The 19,733-nt window shown below is 37.2% G+C and overlaps 1 protein-coding gene across 1 annotated transcript in view; it reads left to right on the forward strand.

The window, feature by feature from the left end:
* Positions 1-19,733, forward strand: part of LOC105385005 — a 149,194-nt gene that overhangs the window by 99,344 nt on the left and 30,117 nt on the right. The window contains exons 3-9 of the mRNA XM_048626150.1: positions 511-564; positions 4,396-4,537; positions 5,796-5,990; positions 10,756-10,863; positions 13,053-13,193; positions 14,196-14,348; positions 18,194-18,324. Of these exons, the coding sequence (XP_048482107.1) occupies positions 511-564; positions 4,396-4,537; positions 5,796-5,990; positions 10,756-10,863; positions 13,053-13,193; positions 14,196-14,348; positions 18,194-18,324 (924 nt within the window). The remainder of the gene's footprint in view (positions 1-510; positions 565-4,395; positions 4,538-5,795; positions 5,991-10,755; positions 10,864-13,052; positions 13,194-14,195; positions 14,349-18,193; positions 18,325-19,733) is intronic.

Below are 19,733 nucleotides of genomic sequence, written 5' to 3' on the forward strand. Positions count from 1 at the left end.
GTGTGTTCGCCTTCTTTGATGAACTTAGTTATTTAAATAATTGTCATGAGTTTTTAAATGAATGCATAAAATATTTTACTTCTTGGTAAATTAATAGCAATGAAAAATGTTTAGTTGCCATTTAATTAATTTATTAATGGATGGAATTACCTAACTCGAGTTAATAAATACCTAAATTACTATTTTAGTAAAGAATTATCTATGGTATGAAAGAAATCATAATAAACTGCATAGGTACATTACTTAATATCAGTTATGTTAAGTCACAATTCAGTATCGGTGCAATATACCAAATCCATCCAATATAGAAAATCTATAAAATAATAATTTGCCCTGATACTGGATAAAAGAATCGTTACTCCTACTTAAGGTTAATTATAGCATAGACAGCTACCAAAAAAGCACCATTAAATTATATTGTTATTGTAATTAATTGTTACAATATCACATATCTATACATATATATTTATTTTCCTTCTTCTGTAAATTGAACTTGACTTTTCCATTTAGATTACTGAGCAAGCTATCTCCGTTCACTAGTAATGCGAAGCCGATAGAAGATATGTAAGTGCGGAAATGAACCCTATGTGTAGGCTTCTAAAGGCTTGTTTAGCTGAGCACTTGGCTGGCACGACCGGATTCGAACTGCTACCGTGCTATGCTAGTAGCGCTGCACTACTGAGCCACTGGGTACCGGCTTCTGTTCTACTGGAACTTGGTCATGCGCAGTTGGATGGGGTTATAAAACAAAATAATTTAAGGAGAAGGTATGTTTTTGAAGTCTGTTAAAACTAAATTCGTTTGTTTATAAATTATGTATTTGCTCTATTAATGGTCAGTTGTAACCTTTAGTGGCAATTCCTCCATTGTCGGTTATCTAACCGACAGGGATTGATATTTAAACGTCATCTCCATATAAAATTCATGACAGATGTGTCAAAAGTTAACCACTACTCCCTGGTTATGATCTAACCGAGAATGGAGAAACTGGCACTTAGGCTGACAATTTATCAATGTATTTATTGAACGAACTGCAAGCAGTTAAAAGTATCTAGTTCTCTGAATATAATGTTTTTAACTGGTAAAAATCGTGTCCTCATGACACTAAACACACGATTAAATTGCAGTAAGTATCAATTGGATTGCCATGGGATGGGATCTGCCATGAATTATTGCTCACCTGAAAAAACCGAAGTATAAGTATTATTTGCCCCAATAACGTGAAGCACAAAAGCGAATTAACTTACGTATCGAAAATAAAAACCTCAATTGATTTGTAGCTATCCAACTGTGTGTGATCGGGTTAAACCTGGTTCAATTTGAAAACAAATCTGGAATTAATTGTAAAAAAAATACATTTTATTCCGAGATTTTCAGTTCAGTTGAGCCTGCCTTTGAAACAATATTTGTTTTGCTAGCAAAATAATATAGCTTAAAGCCACATACATTTAAGTTAGTACTTATACATATAAAACATATAGAAGAAACTATGCATTTATATCGTGCATGGCGCATAAAGTTAGGTTAGTATTCCTAGTTTTTATGATTACATCAAGCAATACTGACCATATTTAAATAACATTTAATGCGCTATAACTAGAAGCATGAATAGTTTTTTAACTGCAATATACTCCATCATCTCTTCATTAGATATCTCAAAGTAATAAAAAAAAATAAGGAAATATACACAGCTACGACTTTTTTGAATACGAGTGAGTTTTTAAAGGTTCCATAGTCTCAAACAAATTATTATAAAATATATTATTTATGTCACAGTGTGGAACTCCTTGAGTTTTTGAGTATTTTTGGGTAAGAGGTACTTATTTAATTACTTATATGTTGCTAGACGCAAATTATCTTTCTTTACTTTAATTATTTTTTTCAGAAACATACTAATTTAAAAGTGTAAATAAGGAGTAAACTTTAGAATCACACCTTCTCAAATTGATGGCCTATGTAAGTATGTTATTTATGTTTATAGGCTCGTCTATTTTCCGTGACCTGCTGAAATAGAACATTTTATCGATTCGTCTGCAAACAAACCTGGGTTATGAAGACGAAGCAAGATGGTTCTCTCTAGCCCAAGGCATGCAATTTCACCGCAAAACAGAGACATTATGAAACTACAATTTAGGTACTATTTAGTTACTTTGTGTAACAACTTCGGGGGGTAAATTCATTAGTGCAGTCTAAGCTCCAGTTGTTGAACTGACGCAGTTGTTCAGGTTGATAAGTATAGTTCCTATTGCATAATATGACCTACTTTTGCGAACCTGCTTTTATAACCTGAAAATGCATTTGTGTACCTCAGTTGCTTAACTTGTGAAAAGGTCCACTCAAGCTTAAATCAGTTCTGTAATTATTCTTCAAAATGAAAAATACTTCATTTTCTGGAAACAAAATTCTGGCCAGTTTTTTTAATATTATAGTAAACTTTGTGTGCTTATTAATCCTTCTTGGAAGTTCGCAAGTTCTGGGAAAATACCTATACGTTTCAATGATTATTAATTGCAATAACTTACTGTATCTGACTGGCGAGCACTTAAACATAGAAATAATTATATAATTATACCTGGTATATATCTACCTGTCGCAGCGCAGAAATTATGAAAGTTCTTAGGTAAGTAAGTAGGTACTCTTTGTTTTTGAGTTCTATGTCTTTATACCTCTAAATACTGTTTTTCAAGAACGAACTTTACAAAGATTTATAATTGTTGGAAAAAATATCACAGTTGATTATGAAGATACATACCTAATTCTCTACTTTATTTTGCTAGCACTCCAAATACATGTGAAAGTCAGATATTCACCAGCAGGCGGTACCCACAGCAGCGGCCGTCGTCAGTAGTGGCACATACAATATACATGCTCAGCACTGCTCTAGACAACCATCTACAAACACTACACAACAGTGTTTGTAGGACCGAATCTATGCATGAATTGTGCCGTCTTCACAATACCCGTACGACACAACATACAACACTGGGCCCCTATTCCTAGGCCTCGAAATGTCAGCTTATCTTACCCCTCAGTATGCAACCTGCTGACACCGTATTGCAATGACACTGTAGTTTAAAATTGTATTTAATCACTGTTATAAAACTATCCGGGGCAGCGGCGCTGTCATTTAAGTGTATCTAAAAAGTTTAAAAGCCATTAGCTTGTCGTTCGACACGATAATTCAATATTCAGTCTGGGAATGTAATGCTATAAATATTGAGTAGGAAGGCATCGAACACTTGTATGCCATCGCCGGCGCCCCGGTGACCCACTAAGATGGACTGATATTTGGAGAGCTGGCCTGTTCGTGACACGACGACATGTTGTAGGCTCGCGCTCGCGTCGAGCTCGAGCTCGAAAGACCAGGAAGATGCCCCTGGCTCCGACAAGCGAGGGCATAGGTGGAGGCATGTGCAAGCCGTCATGGCCTACTACCAAGCCTTGAGGAAAATCAAAAGGTTCGACCCTCGGGAGGTTGCGAGTATTTGTTTGTGTGTGTTTCCCAACCTTCGTATGTGTGATAGGTCTTCGTTTGTTCTCGGGGGACAGTTCTCGATCGAGTCGAACGACGGTCAGGGGGCGATGTTGGCCGCACCGTCAAGGTCGGTGTTCGCTCGTCATCCGAGAATTGGACCCCTCTCTCTTGTAAACTTGTGTCTTCTCTAGTCCGTTCTGTGTTGGGATTCAGTATAATATCATTGTTCAATGCATTTCGACTGTTTCATAGATTTAATAGTTCTATCTTGACTATTATACTTAGATTAGTTTAGATTTAGAGTTTCCCGACGGCGATCGCCGGACAAACGCGGTCGTTGAACCACATTTCGTCTGTTACTTTGTTAATAGCATTTGCTTTCTAAACTTTAGTTCGCAAAGTAACATCACGAAAAGTTTTCAGCGAAGCAATTCCGTTTGTCTCTGGGTGTCGCTGTCGGTTAGTTCATGGTCTCCTAGTCACTTGACTCTGATCTACTCTCCACAAAACTTTGTTACATTATAACTATATAGAGTTTAATCTATTTATTTAACTAGATGAAGAGATTGCAATGCAGCATGTCAATGATTAGGTAGTTTTTGTGCACGCTCTCAACTATATTTATCGAAATAGTTATACTTTTAAAATAACTAAACAGCACGAACACTAAAATTTGCTATTTCCAACTTATTAACATTGACTCCGTTTCGAAATTTATACAGTTCAAAAGATTCCAATACAATATTTAATTATCAATTTTAATATCTGAGCAAGAATAATCTTCTGTAAAAACTACCACTTCAGACTGTCCAACCACCACTCCACTAACCACTGTTCGCATGCCGCATCACACACCATTTTGAGCTCCACGCACCTATTCTGTTGTTCTGTGATTTACAACTGATTTAATTCAAATTCAGAACCAAATCAAATCAGCGTTGGATGAAACTGCGGACGACGGTGCAACTGAGCTCCGCAATACAGAAAAAACCTCCTTTGAAAAGAGAAGACTCGTTTCTGAAAAGGTTTTCAACGCGACAGATACCTGAGACCCAGGAAACGGTGAGTAAATGGAACACAGAGGTAAAATATTTGCTCATAAATAATGCAGACCATTAAGACTGCTATGGCATGCGGAATATAGTTTTTATCAAAGCGAGTTTCTGTATTTGTTTATTTGTAAACTGGATCAACACTTTTGTTTGTTTGTATTATAAGTTGAGGTCTACTTCTAAAATTTATTTAGGTAAGGATTATGTAGTCAGTATACTTTTCAATATAAATAAGTGTGTTGTAAAAGTGGTAGATAAATAAAGAAGCCAAAGGAGGGGTTTCTTCTAAAACATTTTTGGTACTATTCTTCTCCACATACTGAAATTTGTTTATAAAAAATGAGTAGGTAATTTGTAACCACATATTAGTGAATTTTCCGAAATCGTAGACAAAACATGAGTTTCTGAGTCGCCCGCTTTATGATATCTATACGACTTTTGCTCACATAATATCAGTAAAAGTGATAGTATCTTTCAGAGCTCTCTACGCAATAATTATTTACTCTTAGAAAACTACTTAACGCATATTATATACATTACAGTTAACTGAGTAATTCCATTGAAAAGTGCACTTTATATTTTATCGTCTATAGAATACAGGCTAAGCCGAGGCTTTCACGGCATATTTCTTCAAGATGTAGCTGTGAGCACTTGCTACTTGCAGACAGCATTCTCATATAAGCTGAATTTATGCTGTAATTATGACACCCCTCTTTTTCCGACGGGAGTTAAAATAATGACAAGAAAATATATCATCATCATCGCCAGCCTGTAGTCATTCAGCGCTGGACAAAGGCTTCTTGACTTGACTGAAAAAGTACCTAAATAATATTCTGACTTTGAAAATACACTCACGAGAGGCTATGAGCAATGAAAAAGTTCCAATTAGAAAAGCACCACATTACTCTTACACGGAAAAGGCTAGCTTAATGTCGATTCTTCTTCTTATAGTGCCTCTCCATCATTGGAGGTTGGCAGTCAGCTCTTTGCAGCGCTCTCTATTCCTCGCTCGCTATAATAATGGGCAAAGTGGAAGGAAAGAGAAGGCCTGGAAGGAGAAAATTGACGTGGCTGTGCAACATCAAAGAGTGGACCGGTGTGAAAACCGTGGAAGAAATCTTTAACGTCCATTAAATATTGGTAAAAACTGGGGTCGTTTGGTGTCGGCATTTTGTGAGTGGAACTGTTTCATTTCTCGTGAGTATAGTTTCATTATTAACTTGCGCTCCCTATACCACTATTCTCATCTTCTACCTCCTCACCTGCAGGTAGAAGACACAGGCTCCGAGGGCGCGGCGGGAGAGCCGCGACACCCGCGCGCGCGCCGCCGCCGCCTGCGCGCGCCGCGCTCCGTGGTCAACCCCGACGAGAACTTCTACTTCTACTGGCTGTGGCTGATCACCCTGTGCGTGCTGTACAACCTGTGGACCCTCATCGTGAGGCAGAGCTTCCCGGAGCTGCAGGTCAGTGATAAAAGAATTGTCAAAATCGGTCCATAAATTACGGAGTAATCGATCAACATAAAAAATACATACAGAAGAATTGAGAACCTCGGTTAAAAAGAAACGTCTCGTCTCTTAGGTACCTACTTGCAGCGTGCTACTAACTTGATTTGATTAAGTTTAGTAAATTATTCAAAAGCTACGAAATAAAATTAATTATAAACAGCTTCGGATAAAACCGAATTGAGCATCCAAATTAATTAAAACGTATTTCAGAAACTCATATGCACTTAATTTAAAGCATTTATATCTGAGAGCTAATTGGATCACTCCATTTAAACGACTGCAGCGATATAAAGTTTTAAATTACTCCTACGGTCGTTGCTTGTTAACTTACAATAGCGCAATTAGATGATTTAACTGGCTGGGAAAGTTGGCAGTGTAATATATAATAATATGAAGTTAAGCTAAGTTCACAGCATGTCCCATGTTCGGGCGCCAAATTCTAAAGCGCAAATAATTGGGCGCCAACGTGGGACATTTCACGGTGCGTTAAGTTTTGTAAGTTTAGTAGTTTATAGCAGAATTTATAGGTATATAAACATTTTCTTTACCTGTAAATATTATGCATATACCATTATACGTGTTTCAACGAAGTTTAAAATGTAATGCTAACCGCATACGTACCTACAATACGTAGTTTAAATTAATGTATTATCTGATCTTTGAGGTTAAAAGAGAACCCCAACTTCAATAGAGGTCTATAAGTTTGGTCATTTTTAAACAACTTGAAATAGGTAATAAAAACCTCCAAACTTCGTTAAAGGGTCGTCCATTCTACAAGAAATAGTTCGTAAGAATTTAAAATAAAGAAATTCTTTCTTAAATTGTACTTTCTTCTTCGTAATTTATGAGTCTGGCCGCAAAAATAAATAAAGATTAAGTTATAATGTGTCTCTATGAATGCAGTGATCACGGCCTTTGAAAATTTAATGTCTTGCTGCTTTTTAATTGTTAATATCCTCAAAATAACATATCTAACTAATACATTCATATCATTTGGTATGAAAAAATACAGAATAGCATTAATAAACGTATAAACTTGTTTTCGTTTTTAAAACACTACGCTCTATTGCCTCAAAGAACTGCTGCTGGAATAAAAGGCAATATATTTTCTCTTGAGGCGGTGCAAAACCAATAAAATATTCTATTCAATAGGCTTCCCCACAACCCCCCACCTTGTATTTATTTGTCTTTTTGTTTGCAATAAATATTTGTTTAATTGTCTATTTTTATCAGGACGCACCTAAAACATACCTACGTACCTACCTACCTATTTAATTATGACACGATTGAAATATTGAGCCTTATTGCTTACATCTATGGCAATAAGGCTTAATATGGCAACCTTTGCTTGAAGTAATAGAATTACACGTAAGGTATAAATATCGACTCGCTGCTCCAGATATCAGTTCATTGAACTTTTGAGTAACGGACATTTACATTCGCGTTCGATTCGAATTTTAAATTTCAAACTCCGTTCCATAATTCAGTGTTTTCGGTTTGTATTCCAGTTTCTATGAACTTGTTTTCGTTTGTCTTGGAACAAGTGGTGACCTTTCAACTTTATTGAAAATTGTATTTTCTTGACGGACGTTTAAATACTAGGAGCTGATAAAATTTATCTAGTGAATAACTGTGATGCTTTCGCACCTGAATGTTTACATTGGCCATTGACAGCAACAATTTTATTCCTCAGATAATAATATCATTTATCTTAACAATTTAAAATTCACTTCTTACGCTGAGTTGTATAAAGGGGCTTTAAGCTAATGTTGATCTTAAATGTATAGCTCCCTTTATTTGACAGTATACGGATAGAAAGAGACAGACATAGATTTAATGCCGATATTTGTTTAATGTTCCTTTCTGCAACAGGATATTAAAGATTCCCTACCACATTAAACATTTCTTCGAATATAATCCCGATGCTTACAAAATGATTGGCACAAATACAATTAAGAACAACTTTATAACCCGCACAACACTCATGACGCGCAATAACCCCGGTCGCTGCTCACCACATAAACCCCGTTTACTCAGGACCGAAATCTCTTCGAATGATACAAGTTTATTGCCCATAACTCAGTCGCATTACAAGTACTTCTTAAGTGATGAAAGTAGTAGGAATACAATTGCAGGGTTATAGAATAGAATAGACTACTTTTTATGTTATAGCACGTTCTTAATAGTTTCCATGTCCACAGTAAGGTTGCCCTTCTGCCCATGTTTGCTTTGCCCGATCTCAGGACCCCTGAGAATAAGGGCAAAGGGGAAATCTCCAAATGACCTCCGTAATTGATTGTTTGATATTGAAGTATCTGGTAGTGTGGTTTATGATAAGTTATGTGACATCTTATTAGGTTATAATTGTATGATTAATTTAAAGTCTTACTGGCAAATAATCAAAGCATATGTTGAGTTGGAACATTTCTGACATGACGTCTAGTGTAAAAAGCGTAATATATTTAGAAGGTGGCTTCCACTGTACTATGATAATTAGCTTATAGATGAACAAGCAAGAAGCAATGACTCTATTTCTTTTAGGTAAAAAGAGCAATCGCAAGATAAGGCCCCATGTTTGGGCGCCAATATTTATGCAACCTTTGTAATTTGGCGCCCAACGCGGGACAACCTCATCCTATTCAAACTTGGGGTTCCCGAAAATTGCTATTTGGATTATTTCTTATTCATAAAACGGCGGAGGTTTGGCTTTTAGAATGCTCTTTATGGAAACTCAATGAGTTCGAAATATTATTAACGCGATGTTGAACTTTGCCAGAAATGGATTCGTTTAGCGATGCGAAATCGTCTTGTTTAGTAAAACATTTTATTCGATAAGTATTAACATTCAAATTAAAACAACCGGATCAAATAAAATCGCAATAAAAGAGAAAAGTATCGCACATCCAATATTAGCTACGAACAGATTTATTGACTGAACATTTGCAGAACGAATCACACAGATTTTAATATACGCCCGTCTGATACGAATGTGATTGCCGACATAATCAATTGCTTTATTTATGTACACATGTGACACCATTTCATGCCTACCTATACAGAATATGTAAAGAATTTAATCAGAACTGATGGGAAGGGAAATACGCGACAGTGGACCTATCGTGAACTTTTTTTTTACAACCATTTTACAGATTCAAATTCAACATGTATTGAGTTGTACACTTATTACTTCGATAATATTATTATTAAGTTTTGATTTCACTATAGGGCCCCAGAATTTTAACAAGGGTTCTGGTTTTACCTTCTGAAGTACGACACACTTAACAGAAAAGATAAATGTGAAGTATAAAACTTAAAACATCCAAAAATGTTACTATACTAAATGTATCACAATTTTAATGTAATAATCATGTAATAATCCGTTGGAACATGAGTTTTGAAGCTAACATCATCATCAGTCCATATTCATCCATATCTAGTTATCTAGACATAGGCCTCAGCCAAGGAGATTTAAGAACATAATATAATTATGTTACATTAAATAGCAAAATAACCTCAAAACCAGAGAGCAAATACGTCTCTGTTTATCTCCAAATTAGTATTAGTATAATCAACACTGATGGCTCCTTAATTTGTGTAATTAGGTGCTATTAACTAACCAAGTGTCTGCTGCTGAAGGTATAATCAAAGATTAATGCCTACATTTTAGTACAATACGGAACAAGATGAAAGTCACATCAATTATTCTGAAAGTTATGTTCCTTTGTTACCGGTAATAAGGAAGGCATTTGATAGATGTAACACAGTGAATATAGAATAGAATAGAATACTCTTTATTTTGCACCATTAAAGAAAACATTACAAAATTACAATTTATAAATAACATAGTACAAAAAAAAAGATCCCGACGAATTAAGAACCTCCTCCTTTTTTTGAAGTCGGTTAAAAAAGGCGGTCTTATTATAGGGTTTAATATTATTATTTAATCTTTTATTTAAATGTAACGGCTAATTGCCTTACTTTTACCTAAGTATAATAAATGTAAGGTTTATTTTACTGCATAAAGCAAGACCATATGTGAATCAACTAATAAATTTAATAACCAAATAGGTTATATGAATACCTACTCTTCAAGCTTTTCTTTAAATGCTCCCAGTTTTATTATCCATCGCAACATCTATTTTTTATGCAGCCTCCTTAGTGTCCCACAGCTGGGATATTAATTTATCTAGCGAAAATAGAAATTCCATTTCCACTCTGTCCATCAAACGCCAGTAGCTGCTAGGTGCCTTAGCCTCACTAATAAGTTTTAGCTTCACTCAGTTACTGCCTCATTCAATTACAGCGTCCCTACAACGTGAGTGGATAATGTTAGATTCCACGTGCAGCCAGTTTTTAAAGAGAGATGGACGCCTTTGTACATATTTTTTCCATGAAAGTATGGATTTTAACGGAGATACGCTCTAAAGTCAGTTTTTTTTATCTCAGATACGAAATTGACAGATTTTGAACGGTTCATCAACAAGCGATTGTGACACCGTTAGAAAGATAAGTCACTTATCGCGGGAGAATTGACTGTTCGATGATATTGATGAACCTTCAGAATCTGAGATTGAAAACAGACTTTAGCGGACTTTAACTGTCACGAAACTTTTGACAGATAAACGTATGCAAATGACAAAAAAAAAAGTTTTTCGCTTTCGTACTCTGATCATAATTTTCGTTAATTGCAAGGCTCTGACCGTCCTCTTCTTCTCCACAGATAATGGCGCACTACTTCTGGGTGACGTGCGACGGGCTGAGCGACGCCGTGTTCGCGCTCGACCTGGTCGTGCAGCTGCGGACCGGGTACCTGGAGCAGGGGCTCATGGTGAGTGCACACACACACGCACACACACGCACACACGCACGCACTCACACACGCAGATACACACACACTGAGGACAGGCACTGGCACTTTTGAGTGCACACACAAATCCTTCTCCATAGAAATTTAGTTGGTCACGTGATTCTTTACTGTGGGGATGTGCAAAACTGAATCAGTATGACCCACTCATTTACCCCATTTTGGCTTAGTACACTAGATTTGCAACGCCCTGTATAAATAATGATCTATCTATAATTATACCTAGGCTGGGGTTCAAGCGTTTTGGCGCTAGGTAGGACCAGCGCTCCAACTCGCGGTTATACAATAAAAGTTGAAATTATCGACTTAAAACTTAATATCTTTGTCAAAAACAGTCCTAGAAGGGCCATAGATATCGATCAGATCTTTGATCGTCCTCATTCATCATTCATTCCTAATTATCTATTTCACAAGAGAAATATATTTTTATACAACAGAAATATGATATCAATAAATAAAAGAATTCTCGCAATTTCTACCACAGATGTTGCTTCCAACCACTCTATATTTATGTAAATACACTTGGTATGCAATGTATTCAATATGTGTAGAACTCGCAATGTGTCATTTCTACTGCTTCCTACTACACAGCTTAGGTCGTGTTACAACTATACTACGTTATTAACTTGACAAACCGAGCATTGGTACCTACAATATAAATATAAATATACATATAAGATTCGATATTCAAATGTACCTAATATGATTGCGGATATTTCATTAGTAATAATTGTATTGTCAAACACAAACATTTATCTCAAAAACACTTCCAGAAGGTTTTATAAAAACAAAAAACAGAAATAAGAGGCAGATTTTCGAAGCGTTTTTGGGATAAAATGTGTGGGTTTGATTAACGTTACATCAATTACACAATGACTGTTTTTAAAACTGAATACTCTGATAATTATAGGACATGTATAATTAAGGCTATAAAGTGTTATCAATTTAGGTAATGGAAATTAAGATTCTAATTTCTGGAATATCATAAATTTAATACCCAGGTACATAATCTATAGTATTTTCCACATGCGGGTTCCATGGACTCACAGTTCACAGTGACCCGGGGTCGGTGTCGTAAAAATGCAAATAATCAGCCCGAACTGTCGTTTCAACTTTGCAACTTTTACGTAGTTATCGATATCTATAAATTTTCTGGGAAAAACAAATTAATAAAATGTTGAATGAAAATTGCATGATATTCACTTTATACAATTTAAGCGCCATTAAAAATACCAGCTTACTACTGTACGAAAAACAAAAATGGAAACCAAACAGCCCCAATCCAATAAGCATTTCTACTTACTTGGTTATTGCTCCACTTCACCTAATTTTGTCCGAAAATAAAGCACTATACCACGCCCTCAATAAGTAGTAATGACGAAATTGAATGAATGAATTCCTATTCCTAACGACCAATTACTTTCATTCACTCCGCTAAATCCCATCGCAATCTGGTCGGATTATAAATTCAAATGCTTCTGTAATTAATTCACTGATTGACGGCTTTGCAGCCTACGGTCTTCCGAAATTATGTGACATTAGTTAGAATTCAATCTATTAATTTAATCTACTATCCAGGAATGATTGGTCATTTGTTCCCGAAATACGTGTGTTTTTTACCAATCGCAGAACCTCTAAGCTAAGAGCATAATATTATGGTTTCATATAAGCTTCCTTGAAATTATTTTCTTAAGTAAACACAGAGATAAATTGATGTAAACCTTATCACTTGAGGTCAAATGTGATTAGAAGAATGACGACCGAATGGTGTAGTGGTTAGTGACCCTAATTGCTATACTGAAGGTTCCGGTTCCGATACCCATGCAGGCTCTGCCTAGCTAAGGGTCGGATGGCCGTGTGTGCGATGTCCTGACATATATTATTATTTATTAAATTATCATTCAGGAGTTTCTTGCCTCCTTTCTTCTCCAAAGACAACAAGAGCCCTTTTTTCGAACGGAGAGCAGTATGTAAGAAAATGACTTTTACATTTATCATCATCATCACGACCCATCACGTCTCCACTGCTGAGGCACGGGTCTCCTTCCAATGAAGGAAGGATTTTAGGCCTAGTCCACCACGCTGGCCTAGTGAGAGTATATTTATACGATGAATAAAAGCATTTCACTTTGACTTTTTGCCTTTCCCCGCAGGTATACGACTCCAAGAAGCTGTCCCTGCACTACCTGCGCTCGCGCTCGTTCCTGCTGGACCTGGGCGCGCTGCTGCCGCTGGACCTGCTGCAGCTGTGGCTCGGCACCAACCCGCTCATCCGCTTCCCCCGGTTCCTCAAGGTATGTGCATCGAAGTAGAAAAAAAGGCGGAAGGAATCTCGCTAACTAAAAAATGACACACAACAATGGCGGTGACATGAGAGTAGTTAATGGCGGCGCCGGCGCACTGACTTATTTTGAGTGTGAATGTGTGTGTGTCGGGCTCATCAACAATGAAATCTACTTAGGATGCTTCAATCGGGTTTTTAGTTTCATCCGCCTTTTTTTCTTCTTCTGTGGGTATATGTTAAGTTTATAGTAGCTAAGTCAGCTCATAGATGGCGTAGTCGGGCGGTCGTGTAGATCGCGGTACGGTTTGATCTCAGCTGATGTCCTTATATTTTATACTTGCTGTTCCCACAACCTTTGCTTCGCCTTTAAAAGTATTCCCGTGGGAATTCCGCGATAAAAAGTAGGCTAGTCCAAGTATAGGACTCCAAGAAGCTGTCCCTGCACTACCTGCGCTCGCGCTCGTTCCTGCTGGACCTGGGCGCGCTGCTGCCGCTGGACCTGCTGCAGCTGTGGCTCGGCACCAACCCGCTCATCCGCTTCCCCAGGTTCTTCAAGGTATGGCTTCTAGTTCCATCAGAAAGATTAAATATCAAGATAGCGTCGACCGCTATCAGAAAGATGTTGTGTCACCGTCATCAGCATAATCCCATAACCATCCACTGCTGAACATATAGCCTCCCTCAATGAGCACCACTCCACCAGCCATTACCGGTCACCTCTCTAAGATCGTCGATCCAGCAGACCGGAGGGCGTGCCACGCAGCGCTTGCCAGTTCGTGGTCTGCACTACAGACCTCGTCTAAACTCGACTCCAGACTCGACTTAAGCCTGAGTTCTCTTACGAATTACCTAATTTTGTATACCTTTACAGATACTCTGAGCATGGATCTTTGGTTTGATGATTGATTAATTTGAATCTCGAGTAAATGAAAATCACCCCTTAGATCATCTCCCTTACCAGTTATCGGCTCTACGACGCACACAACCTCTCTAACAGCAGTTCTGTCGGCAGGTGTACCGCGCCGTGCACTGCTACTACATCGTAGAGTCGCGCACGGTGTACCCCAACTTCTGGCGCGTCATCAACCTCATCCACATCCTGCTCATCCTGGCGCACTGGTTCGGCTGCTTCTACTTCCTGCTGTCCGAGGCCGAGGGGTTTCAGGTGAGGATATTGGAAGGAATTATTACTATGAACCAAAAACAGCCTATAGTAGTCCACGGCAGGATATACATACTATGTAGTATAGGCCTCTCCCAAAACACGCCACTGGATGCGATCGATAGCTTTCCGTAACCAATCATTACCAGCCACCTTTCGCAGGTCGTAATCCCATCTAGCTAGAGAGCGTCATATACACGTTTCCCTGATCATGCATCGTGCTTGGTCTCCACTCAAGAACACTATTAGTATGAATAGGGTTATGCAAATGTGTAAAGTCGAAAGATAGTTCATAGGTCATCATTCTAAAAACTAAATTGACGATTTTTTTTTAATTTTGTGCATGCAGTGTTTACCTTTAATTGTTTGTGCATCTAGTTTATATTTAATTATAGAATTGTAATAGTTTTGATGTAACAAATGTTGGTGAACCATAATAAATAAAATAAAAAAAATAAAATAAAAAAATAAAAGCCTTTTGTTGTAATCACTTGGACGATTCGTATACCAAATATTTCTTCGTCATTTCGTCATTCCATGTAAATACAAAGATGTGATTGGGCTATAGTCTAGATAATTAGGATAAAGATTTGGTCTACTTATCTAGATAGGATTTGAATCCACAGCCTCTCAAATATTACGCCACCACGACATATCTCAATCGTAGTCTACATAATAAACTCCAACCTATTTAGATCATTATGCCGTTTAATAGGTAGCATACACGGACGAGCCCCTAAACCAGTGTTACTAGTGATAAAAATTCACATAAAAAGTAATACTAGTCTCGCCAATCAACGCTGAAAACAAATAAACCAGACTTTATCGCTAATGAACCTCTTTTGTTCTATTTCAAGTGTCGCGACCTATTTATTGTGGTCGGCCTTCGATTAGCCGAGTCATAGACCATGGAACATGGCTTTGACACGGCTGGCTGCGTGTTTTACTTTTAAATACGTTAAAAAGTAAAAAAGATTCTTTTTTTAAATCCGAATAATGAAACTTGGATACAGGCACATAAATTCCCATTTTAGGAGAATTATGTGTTTCTTTGCGTGTATTTTAAAAATAAATTTAACCAAGAAGGCCAAAAATAAATAAATTCAGAAACTGTAAAAACTTCTACGACATAATTTCCGGCGGGGGGTAAAGACCACGTCCAAAAGATATCTTTCGAGCGTAACCAATAAAACGCGCTTCAGTTCTTCAAACTACAAAACTTAAACCTCACAAAAAGCACTGTGCTTCGTAATAAAGACTTTATTCTGCAGATAATTGAAACTTTTTTCCCGTGCAATTTGTTACGGACACTGCCGGAACAATCAGCAGCCAGGCCACTATTAAATGCACTACATTACTGCTGCTCTATGTTAGATTGCAGCGCGCGGGTTAATTACCTAAGAATAACGAGCGTTGGACAGCTTTTATGCTGCAAATTGAAAAATACTGGTTTATAACGCAGCATTTAATCGCAATCTTACTACTTACACTCGGCATGATAAAGTCATAAAGAGTTAACTTAATATTTAACGAAACCTTTGTGTACTTCTTACTTTTTCTGTCTTCATGTTTTTGTCTGTGTATGTTTTGTGTATACAATAAAGTGTCTATAAATAAATACATATTTTTTTACATTGTACCAAGAATAGAGTTTCTCTGGCCGGGAGTTTTCCTTATTCTGGTGAGATGTGAATGTATCTAAATGTATTTTATATCACGGCATCTTAATTAGTGTTGCGGTGAGGCCACGGACATAAATTAATAGCGGGCACTTTGACGCAAACAGGACAAACATTTTTCAGGTGCAACAATGATCGCTCACCGCTAAATGCGTCGTCTCGTGGCTTCTACTGAGGCCCAATTCTGGTCATTATGGAGATAATCTTAGGAGACGAGATTTTTATATTTTGTATAATTTATCACCTCTGAAAATTACTTGAAAAAATTAATGAAATCAGCCCTAACGTTGACGTAATTTTTAACAATTTGTGCAAATGACGTAAGAGACTATTCCTAAAATAGAGTAAATAACTAAATAAAGTTAGTACAGACCTGAAAACGGCATTGTCGGCTTACTATGCCTACGCAAACGCATGGCTGAGCTACGGCATCATCCTATGGGGAGACAGTGTAGATGTGCATGACTTGTTTGTTTTGCAAAAAAAATGTCTCAGAATTATATCTAATATACCAAACACAACTAGTTGCAAATCATACTTTACCCAACACAAAGTCCTAACCCTACCATGTATTTATATCTATGAAATAGTCAGATTTGTAAAATTACACATCAACCTTTTCAAACAAGTTAACGAAATACATCAAATAAATACAAGAAATAAGAACAAATTAGCAGTACCACAGTCAAATATGCAGATCTTCAACAATAGCCCATATTTTAAATGTATCAAAATTTATAATAAACTACCTACCACTATTAAATGTGAGAAAAATTATAACATATTTTTCAGTAGTCTAAAAACATTTCTAATAGAAAGATGTTATTATTCAGTAAATGAATATTTATTAGATAGTTTTTAAATACATATTTTAAAATGGTTAAATGTATAAAATAGGTATATTATAAAGTTATATGTTATGTTTTATATTTTTAAGTACCTACCTACTTGTTTAGTTTTAAGAAAATGTTGCTATGCCCTGCAGGGAGCTATGTTAAGGATACTTATATGTACATAGATTTAAGAACAGTGTAACACCAACATAGTTGCAATGAATAAATGATTATGATTATGATTATGATTATGAAAATATGCAACTTACCGAGATTCAGACGATTCAGACTCGGCACACTGAAAATATTTTAAGTTATCTCCAGAGCTACCAGAATAGTCCCCCTGGTCACATCTGGCTCCTGGTCTATTAACCCCTCGCACGCCGGACCGATCCGCCGACAGACGGCGGAGGGGTTATTGAAAGATGCTCCTCTTTATAACCTCAACGTGCAGCTGTGGAGATTAATCTGCAGTCACGGATTAACGGAAATTGGCTTAAATGCGCCGGCTTTTTCTGAGCTCTTCTTACTGAAGGAGTAGGATAACGAATAATGTCTATGCGAGATTCCGATTGAATAGTCGGGTTGAATAATTTTGAAGTAGGCCTCTAGGAATAAACATGCGAATGCAGTTATTTTTATTGAAACCAGAATAAAGTATTAGGAAGTACGCGCACTAGAAGCTCGACGAACTTTTTTATCTGTGAAGTACCCGAATTTGGTGGTAAAAGGAAGAAAAAGGTCGTGGAGCCATAATTGATACCCGTATCTACAAGCACACATAGACGAGCGAGTATTTACGAGTACCATACACTAATAAAATGAGAAACGAACAAGCACCAAACCGGGGATCGAACCCGCGACCCTCAAGTTCACAACCAGACGCACCCGCCACCCATTACACCAGCCAGTCATCCATAACCGTGTTGAAATTAGCGTGCTTATTTGACGGCTCTGTAGCTTAGTAGTGAAGCTGCTTCCGAAGCTTGGGGCCGCGGGTTCGAATCCCGCCCAGGCCAAACATACGATTGTCGATTATCATTTGTTTGATTGAGTATTGAGTATCTATTGAATATGTATTTCTGTAGAGATATAAGCTGTCCGACACCCATATCACAGGCTCTGTCTAGCTTGGGGTCGGATGGCCGTATGTGAGATGTCCCACATATTTATTTTTATTATGTATTTTGTATACAATAAAGCATTGTAATAAATAAATAAACACATCAATAATCCGGGGATCGAACCCGCGACCCTCAACTTCATAACCAGACGCACCACCCACTACGCCATCCTTACATCCGTCACCGTGTTGAAATCTTCATCCTTATTCCAGGGCGACTGGGTGTACCCGCACCGGCCTGGGGACTACGCCACGCTCACGAGGAAGTACCTGGGCTCGCTGTACTGGTCCACGCTGACGCTCACCACCATCGGGGACCTGCCCACGCCGGAGACCAACGCCGAGTGAGTTGTAGCTGGGACACTAAAGTCTGGTTTTTTATCTCAGAAACTAAGGGTGACATGCACAAAAGTGTTAAATCTAGATTTAGTGTCTAATCGTGATTTAAGAAACGTCCATATTTCGAGATGTATAACACTAAATTTAGATAGTTTTTTTTTGTTCTTCTGTTTTTCTGAACTGCTCATCAACAGTCCCGCCTATAGAACTATACGCCACTCAATCGCGGGACAATCGACTGTTGATGAATGTTGTTGTTGTTTTTTGTACACCTGCGGGACTTTTCTAAACTTCTTCTTTACCTAATTACCTATGCATTTTAGGTAATTAGGTAAAGAAGATAACTTGAGTAGGTATACAGGTAATATCTGATATAAACGTGCTGGCGTAGCAAAACAGGCTTTTTTCTTATTGACAAAATGTCTTACTAACATTTATTAACATAATAGGTATGTTACTTTAATATTTAGAAAGAAAAACTACATTTAACATTTTTTATCTTTCTTATGATAATAATATCTTCTGGAGTGTGTAGTAACAACTAACACGCTTTAGCTCAAGCCTAAATAATATTGTTTCTCGCCTGAGATCCGACCCTAAGATGATAGACTGACAGGCAACTATTTGATAATTCCAAACAATATGAAGAAATTTCAGCACAAATAGTTTTCGTGAAAGCCTCACGCTCTACGCAGCCTCTGACAATCATTTACGTAAGAGTTCATCTTAACACGTTCACTGCCACCATAAATTTTAATCTCGTTAAAATCTTTTGAACCTGCATATTCTTAACAACATTAATAACTTGAGTAAGAATATTTTGAGTGATTATTTGAGTGCATTTCTGTCTTTGTGGTCTAACTATTAAAGTAATGACTAAATCACGCTCTGCAATTCTGGCGTTATTATCTTAAATACCCACTTAAAGTCGTCAGTTTAAATTTAGTATCGCGCAACTGAATCACAATATAAGTATGATCTTACTACATTTATTCGTAACACGACGTTACATCCAAAACAGGCACGCAACAATCGGCACATTAAACCTAAAGCCTTTACGATCATAAACGTCTACAACAAGCATACTTAAATCCCCAATAAAAATAGGCATTTAACATAAACACCATCGCACTTTTATTTTCTCGATAGTCAGTGAACGTGTTAAGAATGAGGAAACGGGGGGTCACGGACAAACACACTGACACGCTATATTTCCTCTTCGGATGAAACTGCAGATACACGGAGCCATTTTGAGAAGGTTTTTCCTGAAACTTCATGCGATTCCTGTATGTCACTAGTTTACTGTTATATTTTACTTAAGTACTTTTATGATCTGTTACTAGGGGATTTACATTTAAAACACACATTCGTACAATGGTACATTGGCTGTCATTAAAATAGTATGGTATTAATT

Source organism: Plutella xylostella, chromosome 16 (assembly GCF_932276165.1).
Source record: "Plutella xylostella chromosome 16, ilPluXylo3.1, whole genome shotgun sequence".
In the NCBI taxonomy this organism is placed as follows: domain Eukaryota; kingdom Metazoa; phylum Arthropoda; class Insecta; order Lepidoptera; family Plutellidae; genus Plutella; species Plutella xylostella.